The sequence below is a fragment of the Polypterus senegalus genome, chromosome 1 (assembly GCF_016835505.1).
Source record: "Polypterus senegalus isolate Bchr_013 chromosome 1, ASM1683550v1, whole genome shotgun sequence".
NCBI lineage: Eukaryota > Metazoa > Chordata > Cladistia > Polypteriformes > Polypteridae > Polypterus > Polypterus senegalus.
The window spans coordinates 108,167,101-108,179,390 of record NC_053154.1 but is presented as its reverse complement, the minus strand read 5'-3'; the positions used below and the strand labels follow the sequence as shown (position 1 = coordinate 108,179,390).

The 12,290-nt window shown below is 40.2% G+C and overlaps 1 protein-coding gene across 1 annotated transcript in view; it reads right to left on the bottom strand.

Annotated features, from left to right (window-relative positions):
• Positions 1 to 12,290, bottom strand: part of LOC120530941 (calsyntenin-2-like) — a 662,732-nt gene that overhangs the window by 232,564 nt on the left and 417,878 nt on the right. Inside the window, exon 6 of the mRNA XM_039755786.1 lies at positions 436 to 621. Coding sequence (XP_039611720.1) covers positions 436 to 621 — 186 coding nt within the window. The remainder of the gene's footprint in view (positions 1 to 435; positions 622 to 12,290) is intronic.

Genomic DNA, 12,290 nt, shown 5'->3' with positions numbered 1-12,290 from the left:
ACCGGACTGGAATTTGACTCCAAAAATCTGAAGTCATCATGCTACCCATTTGCAAATGTATACAATGTATAAAATCCACAGAGTAAAGGCTATCTTGATAGTATCAGTTACAAAACAGAAGCCAAAGCTGGACAGGATGACAGTCTATCACTAGGCGCACACACACACACACACACACCCACATACACTCATCCAGAAAACCATTTACCGTTGCCAAATAACGTGACAGGAATGTTTTAGGATGTAGGAGGAGATCCTGGAGAAAGACCCACAAAAATATAACTATTAAAACAAACATCCCTCCAGTATAAATGTAAAAATAAATACAGATATAGAGTAATTTTTATTAAATGTGTTAGTTACATGAAAGTTTTAATAAATAATCTGAGATGTACAAATACACCAAATGAGGACAGCTATCACAGTCATACTCACCGCACAGTTTCTGCAGTGATTTCTCGGAGTACGTCTCACGATCGCACCCCTTCCCTATATGGCTGGTTTGCAGTTCTACTGTGGTCCGGATGGATGAGACTGGGCCATCACACGTTTCCAAGTGCATTTTGGGAAATAATGGTTTGCTTCCAGTGCCAGGCTCATACTCTGTCCTTTTGTTCCAACCTGAAAACAAATGATGCCAGTATTAGTTTGGAATACAAAACAAATCATAAATAGACATATACACATGGACCTGAAAGGCAGGGATAGGAAGAGGAGTGAGCACAAGCAATGGGAACTTTAGGGAGCTTCACAGCAGAATTAATTAGTTACATCACTGGAGGTCTGACCTGCACCGTGGAGATATTGTGTCTTCATGCCAGCCCTTTGCCAGGTGCCTGTTATTTTTACTATGAATAAAATTTAGTCTCCAAGCACCACTTAATTACAGTCAGGTTGTTCCTGAGTCATTAGATGTGATATTTTAGCTTTGCCAGCAATCACATGTCTTTCAGATGATCAGCTGTGGAGCAGCCACTTCCCCGGCTGGCCTGCTTTTGATTTGTTAAACCAGTTTTGCTTTTGAAAGATTTTTAAACCTCACTTAGCATTTTTATTTCACCCCCTGGAAATGAAAAGTCCAAGATAACTGGTCTAAAATAAATGATATCTGCTGGTGAGGAAGTAGCCTGTATCTTTGTGAAACAGTTTGCAGCAGCAGAGACCAGGGCTGTGACTGCGAAGATGAAATTGCCAAGATGTGTGCCACAAGCTGCATCTGAAATAAGCAAATTGCAAATTGCCATGTTTTCTTTATCAGCACACTTTTGTTCAGCTTTCTACTGTTCCAGCAGCAAACTTGGTCACATGTTGACTTCAATGCTTGACTTTGAATTTATACTTCAAAAAGCACCTCCTCTACTATTTACTTGTCAATGTTGGCATTCAGATTTTCATTTGAAATATTTGTGTTTTCTATTAAATAAAATGAAGTTATGTATTTTAATATATTCTTGTAGGTGAAGGACAACAGCGACGTGTTGTTGCATGTTGATCAGATATGTTAGTAACAGTTTCACTATACTCTGTTCACATGACAATACTGCTTCTACTGCTAAAAGCAATTCCATCTTTACTTTAATGTATCAGGATGAGCATTTTACAAAGGCTTTAATCAGAGTAAGCAAACACAGGGCCTTTAGGCACTTCCCAGGATTGTTAGCCTGAGTAGCGGGTGCATTTCGACACACACGGCTAGTCCTTGTGTGCAGGATGCGCACAATAGGTGCCGTTGTTCCATTCTGAGTCAGACATTCCAAAAAAAAACGGTGTTGAGGGTCAGGATCATTGAACGGTTACTACAAAACCAACAGTATTTTCTCAGTAACATAGTCATAAAAGATTAAACTGCAGCAGTCATAAATAAATGGGCACACACCATTCAGAACTCCATTAGCTGTACATTTGGACATTAATCCTTGTGACATCACCTTCAGGGCCTATGTGTTGGGCATGAGAAGCATTAAGCCAAGTGGCATTAACATTGGATTAAAAGTTACTATAATGTTCCTGGTGACATAACCTGTGATGTTGTACTATATGTACTGCATAAGGGTTCTTAGTTCTGGTGACATATCCTGTGGAGTTGTAGGTCCAGTATAACCAGCCTGTGATTGTGTGTACTGCACTGACTTGGCCAATATGACTTCAAGTGTTTTGGATTCAACAAAAATGCTGTTAGCCCTGGAAGCATGTAGCATCACATTGACCCTGGCATTGCAACCGGCGGAGCAGCATGAAGGGTAGTAATCCTTTTACTATAACCAATGAGGTTTTGGGTTATGCATTGACCCATGTGAGAGTCTGTAGGTTTCTGGGTACTAGACAAGTGACATTAACCCAGGAGCCATAGACTGAGGTGCTATGCAAACACCATAGGTGCTATCAGCAATGGTGACATAAACGGGAAAGAAATTGCTTAGTGTCTATCCCCATTCTGTTTTTTGTTGGTTATGGGTGTGAACCTAGGGTCTCCAAGTCAGAATAAAATAATGAACTAGTTGAGTAATACAGGAAGTTTCCCCTCACCTGAACTGAACATAAAAACCTTCAGCTGGTACAGTATCAAATTACACAGTGACAGACTCTCCTCCTCCTCTGGTAATGTATCCTATCAGGATGAAGGTACTGAATTAACTGAAGTGATATAGCTGGTAGAGTACTGAGGACTGCATAAGGGAACATTAGACTCAGTTACTTGTACTGTATTGTAGCCATACGAGCAACGTTCCCTCTGAGGTGACTGATCTAACCAGTGCTTTCAATACAATCCAGGTATACAGGTGAGCTCAGATATATGCAGGTGGATGATTATGGAGTCCTGGATAATGGATTATCTGTTGTGCAGACCGCAGTTTGTGAGAATGAAGGACTGTGTTTCTAATATGAATGTAAGCAACACTGGAGCACCACAAGGTACAGTCCCAACTCCTTTTCTCTTTACTCTGTACACCACCAACTATAAATATAACATAAGGTCATGTCACTTGCAGAAATTCTCACGATTTTGCACTTATGAGGTGTATTGGTAAGGGAGAAGAGCAAGAGTTTATCAGTCAGGTGGAGAACTTTGTTTCTTGGTGCAGGAAGAATTGTCTGCAATGTAACATCAGCAAAACCAAGGAACTGGTTATTGATTTTTGCTAAGCCAAAGAGCCTCTATGTCTGGTCACTATTCAGAGAATGAACATAGAAGTGGTGCTCTGCTACAAGTACTTGGTGGTCCACATTAATGACAGGATGGGCTGATCTTGTAACACAGATGAACTATGTAGGAAAGGGCAGGAGACTGTGTTCTTTAACGTGGGCAGTGACATCCTTCATATCTTCTACAACTCTGTGAGGGCCAGTGCGATTTTCTACTCTGTAATATGCTGGGCTTGTAATATCACTTTAAGAGAGACCCACCCCTAGAAGTAGTAGCAAAGAGATGAATTAAAACAAAGCACAATGCCATTATGAAGAATGATAGATAGATAGATAGATAGATAGATAGATAGATAGATAGATAGATAGATAGATCGTGTGAACGATAGGGGGCGCTCTCGCTCCCTTGAACCCCTGTCCAAAGTTGACTTTATTTTTCTTCCACAGTGTACAAAGCACACTCTCCTCCACAATACTCATATAAATCACTAATAAACCACAATAATATACAAATAACCAATCCTCCAGCTCCCAGACGCGTTGCCACCCTTCCACCCAGCTCAGCTCATTGTCTGTGAGTTCCCATAATCCTTTTATAATCCCTGACCCGGAAGTGTTTCTGCCCAATAGTCCACAAGTCCTTTTCCCTTCCGGGTCAGGGTAAATAGTCCCTTTCTTCAACCCGGAAGTCCGTCGCTCTTCCTGTGACGAACCTCCGGGTCACAGGCTGAAGAAGCCCTCTGTCCTCCCTGCAGCTCCCTCCTGTGGCCCCACGGCATCCAGCAGGGCTTTGCATAAAACTCCAATGTCCATGATGCCCTGCTGGTCTTCTGGGGACCTCCACGCTGCAAGGAGGGCTCCACCTGGCGGCTTGGGGGTATTGGCCGGGATAAATGGCCGGCCATCCATTACAATAGATAGATAGATAGATAGATAGATAGATAGATAGATAGATAGATAGATAGATAGATAGATACTTTATTAATCTTAAGGGGAAATTCACATAATCCAGCAGCAGTATACTGATACAAAGAAACAATATTAAATTAAATAGTAATAAAAATGAAAAAAATTAAAATAAAATTAATGTTAGCATTTACTTCCCGGGTGAATTGAAGAGTCGCATAGTGTGGGGGAGGAGCGATCTCCTCAGTCTGTCAGTGGAGCAGGACAGTGACAAAAGTCTGTCACTGAAGCTACTCCTCTGCCTGGAGATGACACTGTTCAGTGGATGCAGTGGATTATTCATGATTGACAGGAATTTGCTTAATGCCCGTCGCTCTGCCACAGATGTTAAACTGTCCAACTTTAATCCTACAATAGAGCCTGCCTTCTTAACAAGTTTCTCCAGGCGTGAGGCGTCTTTCATCTTTATGCTGCCACCCCAGCACACCACCGCGTAGAAGAGGGCACTCGCCACAACCGTCTGGTAGAACATCTGCAGCATCTTATTGCAGATGTTGAAGGATGCCAACCTTCTCAGAAAGTATATTCTACTCTGACCTTTCTTACATAGAGCAATAGTATTGGCAGTCCAGTCCAATTTGTCATCCAGCTGCACTCCCAGATATTTATAGGTCTGCACCCTCTGCACACAGTCACCGCTGATGATCACAGGGTCCATGAGGGGCCTGGGCCTCCTAAAATCCACCACCAGTTCCTTGATCTTGCTGGTGTTAAGGTGTTTGCTGAACATCCTCTCTCTGACACACTAACACTGAGGATTTTCAGCCAACGAATCATTCAGCAGAATTGTGTCAAGAAACCTTCACTTATACCAATGGCAATACATCTGCATAATGCCTCATTATGACTGTGACAGCCAAGTCAGAAATTTTGCTTTCATTTTAATTATTCTGGTTTGCATTTAGACTATAGTTTATATGTATATAAATCTTTTTTTATTTATTTAAAGAACTTCTGTAAAACAAAATTTCTCCATGTGAACAAAATAAAGTTTGTTAATTTGTTCTATCTATCTATCTATCTATCTATCTATCTATCTATCTATCTATCTATCTATCTATCTATCTATCTATCTATCTATCTATCTATCTATCGTGTATGCATGGGGGACTGCCTACCTCTATTAGTTTCATTGCACAAGATTTTCCAGTAACACCATTTACTTGCTGTAAGTTTACAGAGTACAGATGACACAATTGCCCTCTTCTCGAAAATTATTAATTAAAACCAAGGATGCCTGTAAAGTGCATAAGGGAATCCTTTAAACATTGACACTAAAATGTCCATACCTTGTGAATGCGATTTGTTCATAGTTTGTTGTATGTTCTTTTTAAAGCAGGGCTGTCAAATTAACCAAACATTACAATCTCAATACTCTTATTAAAACTAAGCATAAAATTGAATAAATTCACAAATAAGATAAAGATATTCAGGATGCTACATATGTTGTTGTACTGTATATTTCTTTTCCTATATTTTTAATATTATTGTTAATATTTTTTTTATTGTTTATTTTTTTTTTGCTTGCAGTCTGTATGTATGCAAAGTTACTTAAAAGAAACAGAAGAAAACTGCAGCATCCAAATACATTTGACACCCGAGAGAACAACACTTCACCAAGGGATGCACGCTCAATGTGAATCAAGGAGAGCTTGAAGAGGGGCACTGTTAGTACTGCTGCTTTGTACCTGTAATACAAAATCACCTTTGATTATTCAAACAAGTTAGCACGTTGGTTGCAAAATACAAGTTAACTTGATGAAGGTGATCTATAGACAGACGCCATTTACAAGTTATCTTGTAAACTGTCTTTGGGGCTGTAGCACCAAATATGAGCTTATTTTTCGCTAACACATGTAAACAGAGGATAGCGGGCATCTGGGATAAGAATGAAAAATCAGCATGGTGTTTTCACTTTCAGTTTAGTTTTTACCTATTAGCCATATTTTGGATAACATTTTTTTTCCCCAAAAATAATTTACATATGTAGAACCACAATTATCTAAGAATCTTTAAATGATTGGCGTTTCACCACAATGAAATTCAAATTGAAACTGAAAAATTCAAATGCAATGAATTGTGAAAGATCTAGCTTGTTAGATCCAGCCAAGTTATCGTGCAGGTTAAGTGCACAAAGAATTTTCTGTTCATGAACTAACCATGAGATAACACAAATAGATTTCTGTTACAGAAAATGAATCTTTACTGTGAATTTTGTTCAATAACAAAAATTAGTATATTAAAATAACACCCTGAGTTTACATTGGCATCAGATCAAAATTGGCCGATTTGCACTGTGGTAGTCAATGTGTTAAATGCCATCATTAATCAGTTCTAGAGTTTTCTAGAAGTCTTCAAAAAATGAAGCAGCTGAATGATAGATGAGTGGGATCCCAGATTTAAGACTGAGCCAGAGCAGCATTAGAAGTAGAGTTATACATTTATGATACTGGAGAAGTACTTAAAAATCTATTTAGTACAACTGTAGATCAGAGAGTGATGCAGAAAAATCTTTCAAAAAATGCATTGTAAAGGTGTGTGTTTAAAATATGTGACAGTTTAGGGCTTTCTTGACCCCTTGAACCCTCAGACCACTCGTCAGACACCAGGTAAAAGTTCTTCAATAAACAATAATTAATCCTCCTCTCGCAGACGCGTTGCCACCCTGCCACCCAGCTCAGCTCACTCGTCTGGGGTTTCTCATAGTCTTTTATAGTCCATGACCCAGAAGTACACCTGAACCCCTGTCCATGTGACTTCTGAGCACTTCTGGGTCGGATAAAACTCTCCTTCTTCATACCGGAAGCACGTCATTTCCTCTGTCGCTGTGACTAAGACGTACTTCCGGGCTATAATGCACATGCAAGTCCTAAAGCCTCCCTGCAGCGTCCTCTGGTGGGCCCCATGGTATCCAGCAGGGTTGGGAATAGAAACTCCATTGTCCAGGATTCTCTGCTGGTCTTTGGGGAATTTCCATGCTACAGGGAGGGCTCCATCTGGCAGCTTGGGGGTATTGGCCGGGATGAACAGCCGGCCATCTCCCACAAATGCAAAAACTTGTTGGTTGTACTAAAGATTATACAAGCTAACCATTTAAAAAATGTGAAGAGACATACAGTATGCAGAACAGATGGAAGTGAAGTGCAACAATGGATCTGAAACATTTAAACAAGGTGTGTGAACTAACACAATGCCAAATTAGGGCAACTCAAAGCAAACAACTGTTAGTTTACATCTGAAATTAAAATATATATATATTTCAAATATATATGTTCAAAAAATGACATTCAACATCAGAGACCGACTTTGAAGCAATTTCAGTTTGCAAAACAACCTAAGCTCAATGACCAAGTAATAAAAAAAATCCATAAAATGTGAACTCAGCCACTGCACCAGATACAAGATCCACATATGACAGTTTAGGATGTACTTGGTCTGCCATCAATTTGACTAAATTTGTAACAAATAGAATATTCTGAAAAAAATCTACATTTTTTTTTTTTTTTGCAATAGTATGCAAAGTGTTACTGGTGTGTGGACAGCATAGAAGGAAACTGTGTTTTCTGTAAAATGTGCATGCTGGAGGTGTGCATATTGTGTAAATTAAAGGGAACTGTGGGGTTTGCTGGATTATTACATGGAAATCAACACCAAGCCCTCCATATCAGATACTGTTTATGGTGGGCCTAAACTTTTCTTTTAACCCTTGCTGTCTGTCGCTACATTTTGCTTTTGATCAATGGTTCAGGGCTTTCTTTTTGTTTTCAATTCCTTTTATTATTTTTGTCTTTTTTAAGAACTAATTTTTTTGTGTCTGGTTTCATTTCTGCTCTGTATGTGATGGAGTCAGGATAGGCTGTGGTGGGTAATGCAGATTCAATTAGTCAGATTAGTCAGATTCGTTCATATGTGAATGGATGGATAGAAAATATTTGTTAAAAAATTGAAATACATTCCTGGCCAGTAGTCATTTCTTCAATTACAAAATGTGATTAGGCAGGCAACTCTACATTTAGGTTCTGAGATCTGAGATCTGATGTGATGTGTACAAAATTAAATCAACTTTGAGGGATGTTTACTGATCTAGTTGTATGTACTGCATTATTGAAAAATGTATGCAGTTAAGTTGCTTGAGCAGTTTCTGGTTATGAGCAACAAACAGTATATCTGTTAAGGCTTCATGAATGTCTGAATGAATAAATGCATTGTATGTGCCTGAATAGTTTAAAGAAACACACCACTTTAATAAATACATTTTCAGATATGCTCTGTGATGCTCAAACATTCTTACATATAAATAATTAATTACATTAGAGAATAGCAAGTGCTCACAGGGCAAAATGTAAGTGAAGAGTTTTGCTCATGCCAACTCGATCCTTTGAGGGAACATTGCACATGACCTGCCCTATGCTGTGGTACATCCTGTGTAAAAGGTGTTGACCCTGATGCTCTGTGAATAATGTGGATGTTCTAAAGTGCTGATGATTACAGCAGGGACATTTACTACAATAGCATGTTCACCATGTAAGGGAAATTACTTCTGTCCCCTTAGTGTACACTAGTGACTTGAGCACCACCCTTGGTTACATGTCCTTTGACAGGACATTAATCCATGGCAGTGGTCTGTGCAAGGATTATCTTATAGCTTCATGGGCATGGCAAAAAAGGTATAAACTACTAACTGTAGTACTGTATGTCTCAACCCAATCCTCAAAACCCAAAGCTTCTGTGAGAAAGGAGCCAGAAGACTGGCAGAATTCTTTCCCTTCTTTGCAGGCGCTTTGAGGTTGCTGTTAAAATATAAGTGGACTATAATGCTATCTACAATGCTCCATAAACTGTGCTTTCTCAAAATGTCTGCCTAGTCTTCCATAGTCCAGACTACATAAGCTCATGATAATCAAATTTAGTAAAGAAATGCATCAACTCAGTCAACTGGTCTGCAGTTGTATGTGAAAATGACTGGCAAGCACCTCTCATGTCGCTAACTTGTGTTCTACTCCTGTGATGGTGCAGGTCAGCCCCACATTACTGGTTGCATCCTGGAAGCCTTTTGAACCTGCTACTGCAGATAATGCACCTGAGGGCTGAGCCAGTAGATGGGAACACGCACACACAACGCAAGGGGTTGGTGCAAAAAAGTGCTTTTTATTAAAAAACAATCTAACAAAACAGTGCCCAAAGTGCAGTGCTCTCTTCCATAAATAAATAAATAATCCATAAAACAGCAAAAAACTTTGCAATTAAAATCTAGAACTTAAAGCAAGACTAAAACCACCATAGTCATCTGACGAACCCAGGGCAATACTCGCTTTGTCTTCCCAGCTTATTCATTGCTCGGCCAGCTGGCGGAGACACTAGCAGCTGCAGTCTTCTCCAACCCAACCATCGTCTTGGCTGCCACAAACAGCATCAGAGAGACTGGGGTCGGTTGTCTCAACTTCCTTCTTGCTCAATCTGGTGTACCTTGGATCCCTAGAAAGGGCTACACCAAGATCGCATCCACTCCACAACATTAAATCAATGGGGACAACCTGCCCCTAAAGCGCTAATCCTTTGCTCCATAGCGGTGACATCCACCGCGCTGCCTTTCACACACCCTGGCTGGCTCATCATGCCTCTCCTAATGCTCCTAATGGGTGCAGGTGTAATGAGGCCCCTGCCTGATGTGCTCACTTGTACGTGTCTTCACAATCAGGCAGGCACTCCAAGTCGCCCTCTAAGCAAAGTGCACTCGTACCCGATTACAGTCTGCACTCTTGCTGGGCACGATTATTTATTTAAAATGAGCACAGTGCCACAGACCACCTATCACAACTCCAACAAATGAAATGTACAAACTGTAGAAGTGAGTGCAGATAAGTTTGGATGCTGTTATGCTTCAGCGAAGTCCCCAAGCCCTACTCCCAAGTAAACCACTCTGTACCCCAAGCCCACTGAGGTGCAAAGGAAATAACGTTGACAACCGAATACTTAAGGACTGGTGCTGGGATTTATGAGCCTCAACTTATGAAAGTTTAACTGACTTACTGGTAAATAGTATATAGGATGTATACCTAAAAATAAGGAGAGTGGAATAGACTCAGACTATCTGATATGGTGAGTGGAATACTGGCTCAATTTAGATCTTCATTCACAAAAAGTTTATTCTTATAGCTGTCTGCTACATGTTGAGAAGCAGGCAACCATGAACACTTTCAAGGCTAAGACACAGAAACTGTGCATCATGAAAATGAGAAACTCTTTGCAATCTCAATAAAAAGGAAGCTCACTGTGTCTCAATTCAGCCCTAACCATGCTAGCCAATAAGACTTGGCCACTGCTTATTTTAAACGAAGCTCAGCCCCCGTGAATGAGATTGCAAAGGAAAATCTGATTTATGACTGAAACAATTTGTCATTAGTTTGGGAATTTATACAATTTAGAGCTACAGCAAAGCCTCAGCCTACGACACCAGGGATTTAATCATTCGGCACACATCTTTTATCTCAACGTGTCCAATTTGCTTTTTATCAATTCAATTTTATTTCCCAATAACTCCTCCAGCCGGCAAAGCAAACACGCGGACCTTGTCAGCTTTCCTGGTTAATCCAGTTTGCACCCAATCAGTTGCAGCTGGGCTCTGATTGGAAGATGCCTTTTCCTTGAAGTTCACAGAATGGCTGTGACAGTTTCATCAGGAGGCATTTAGCAAGAAACAAAGGCACAAAATCAGTTTGGTCAAAAACAATTCCATGCACGAGCAGCGTTGCAGGACGAGATTTATCTGTCAGTGTGGAGGAGGACGCTATCAAGAGCAAATAAGCTGAGGGTCAGCCAGAGAGCTGGGCTTTGAGTGGCAGTTCGTGGGTGATGATCCTGTTTAAAAAATCATTATCTCATATAGTTCCTTTCATAGTGAAGCATACTTTTTACTGCAGCAATGTCAAAGTACAAATTTCTCAAATACCAAAACAAACTGAGCAAGACACAGTTCACTAGAAGTGGCCTCACAACATCAATCAATGGAAATAGAGAGTGATTGTTCTGTAAGAATGGCAAGATGCTTCACCATTGCTGGTTCTGATTTGGGTATACTGGAGCAACTACTACAGGCCATTCAGGAGACTTTGGAGAAAGCCGAGCAGCTGAAGAGAGTGCCAAAGGCTGACATGTAGGTGGCAGAGGAGGTTATGACATAATTATTGGTTAGTTGGCAACACTGCATGTTACATGAAGCAGAATAAGACAAGGATGGAGAGCATGGAGTGGGCACAATGACCAGAAAGTGCTGGGTAATCCAGTCCAGAGTCGTCAAACTCCATTCTTGTTCCAAAACAAAAACAGCAAGCAGATTAGAAACATGTTCCTTATATATTTTTACATAATTAACCGTAAGGCTTCACCCTGGAGAAGCCTGAGGTGAGTGTCATCCATTGTAGGCCTGGTAGTTCTGAAACTTTGTAGTTCAGTTTCACATTTGGGTCATTCAGCAGGACAGTCTGGATTTTCCAAATCAGTACTGAGCCTCATTCCATTATCTGCTCTATTACTGACTTGGGTAGTTTAACCAAAAAAATAAAGGTATTTGTAACAATTCAAAAGGAAACGTTGAAGTATAGCCAAACCCAAAAGGAAAGACTTGCTTTTGGTGTGGAGAACAATGGCTCTCTTTTTATTTCATTCAAATTCTGGATCTGGGGAAGATCTTCTCGGATATAAAAGATTCTGCTGTTCTGTAAGCCATGGACAGCCATATGAGTATCTTTCATTTACTTATGCTGCCAAGTTTATCATGTCACGGCATCATGTCAGCTCAATTCTGGGGACATTCTCCATCTCTACAGAGGTAAGGGTGGCTAACTCACTTTAAGGCCTCACTGCTGGAAAGACTCTCAGTTTTAAAAAACTAAAACAAACATAAATGTGAAGCATTTATTTATAACTCGGAGAAAACCAGCATAATGGGCACAGTCTCAGAGAATTAGAAATCAATCGTGCAGATTCACATCAGTGTGCTGAGAAGGCAGCACACGTCACAGGCTTAATGGCCTTCAATGCATGCTATTAGGCATGTTTTATATACTCTAACCTCTTTGTGAAGTGTGCTGTGATCGTGTTCACTGTAAAAGGCACTATATGAAATATTGATGGGCTGCATCAGTGCTGAAGATACTAACTTAACTGGAGGTTTAAATGTT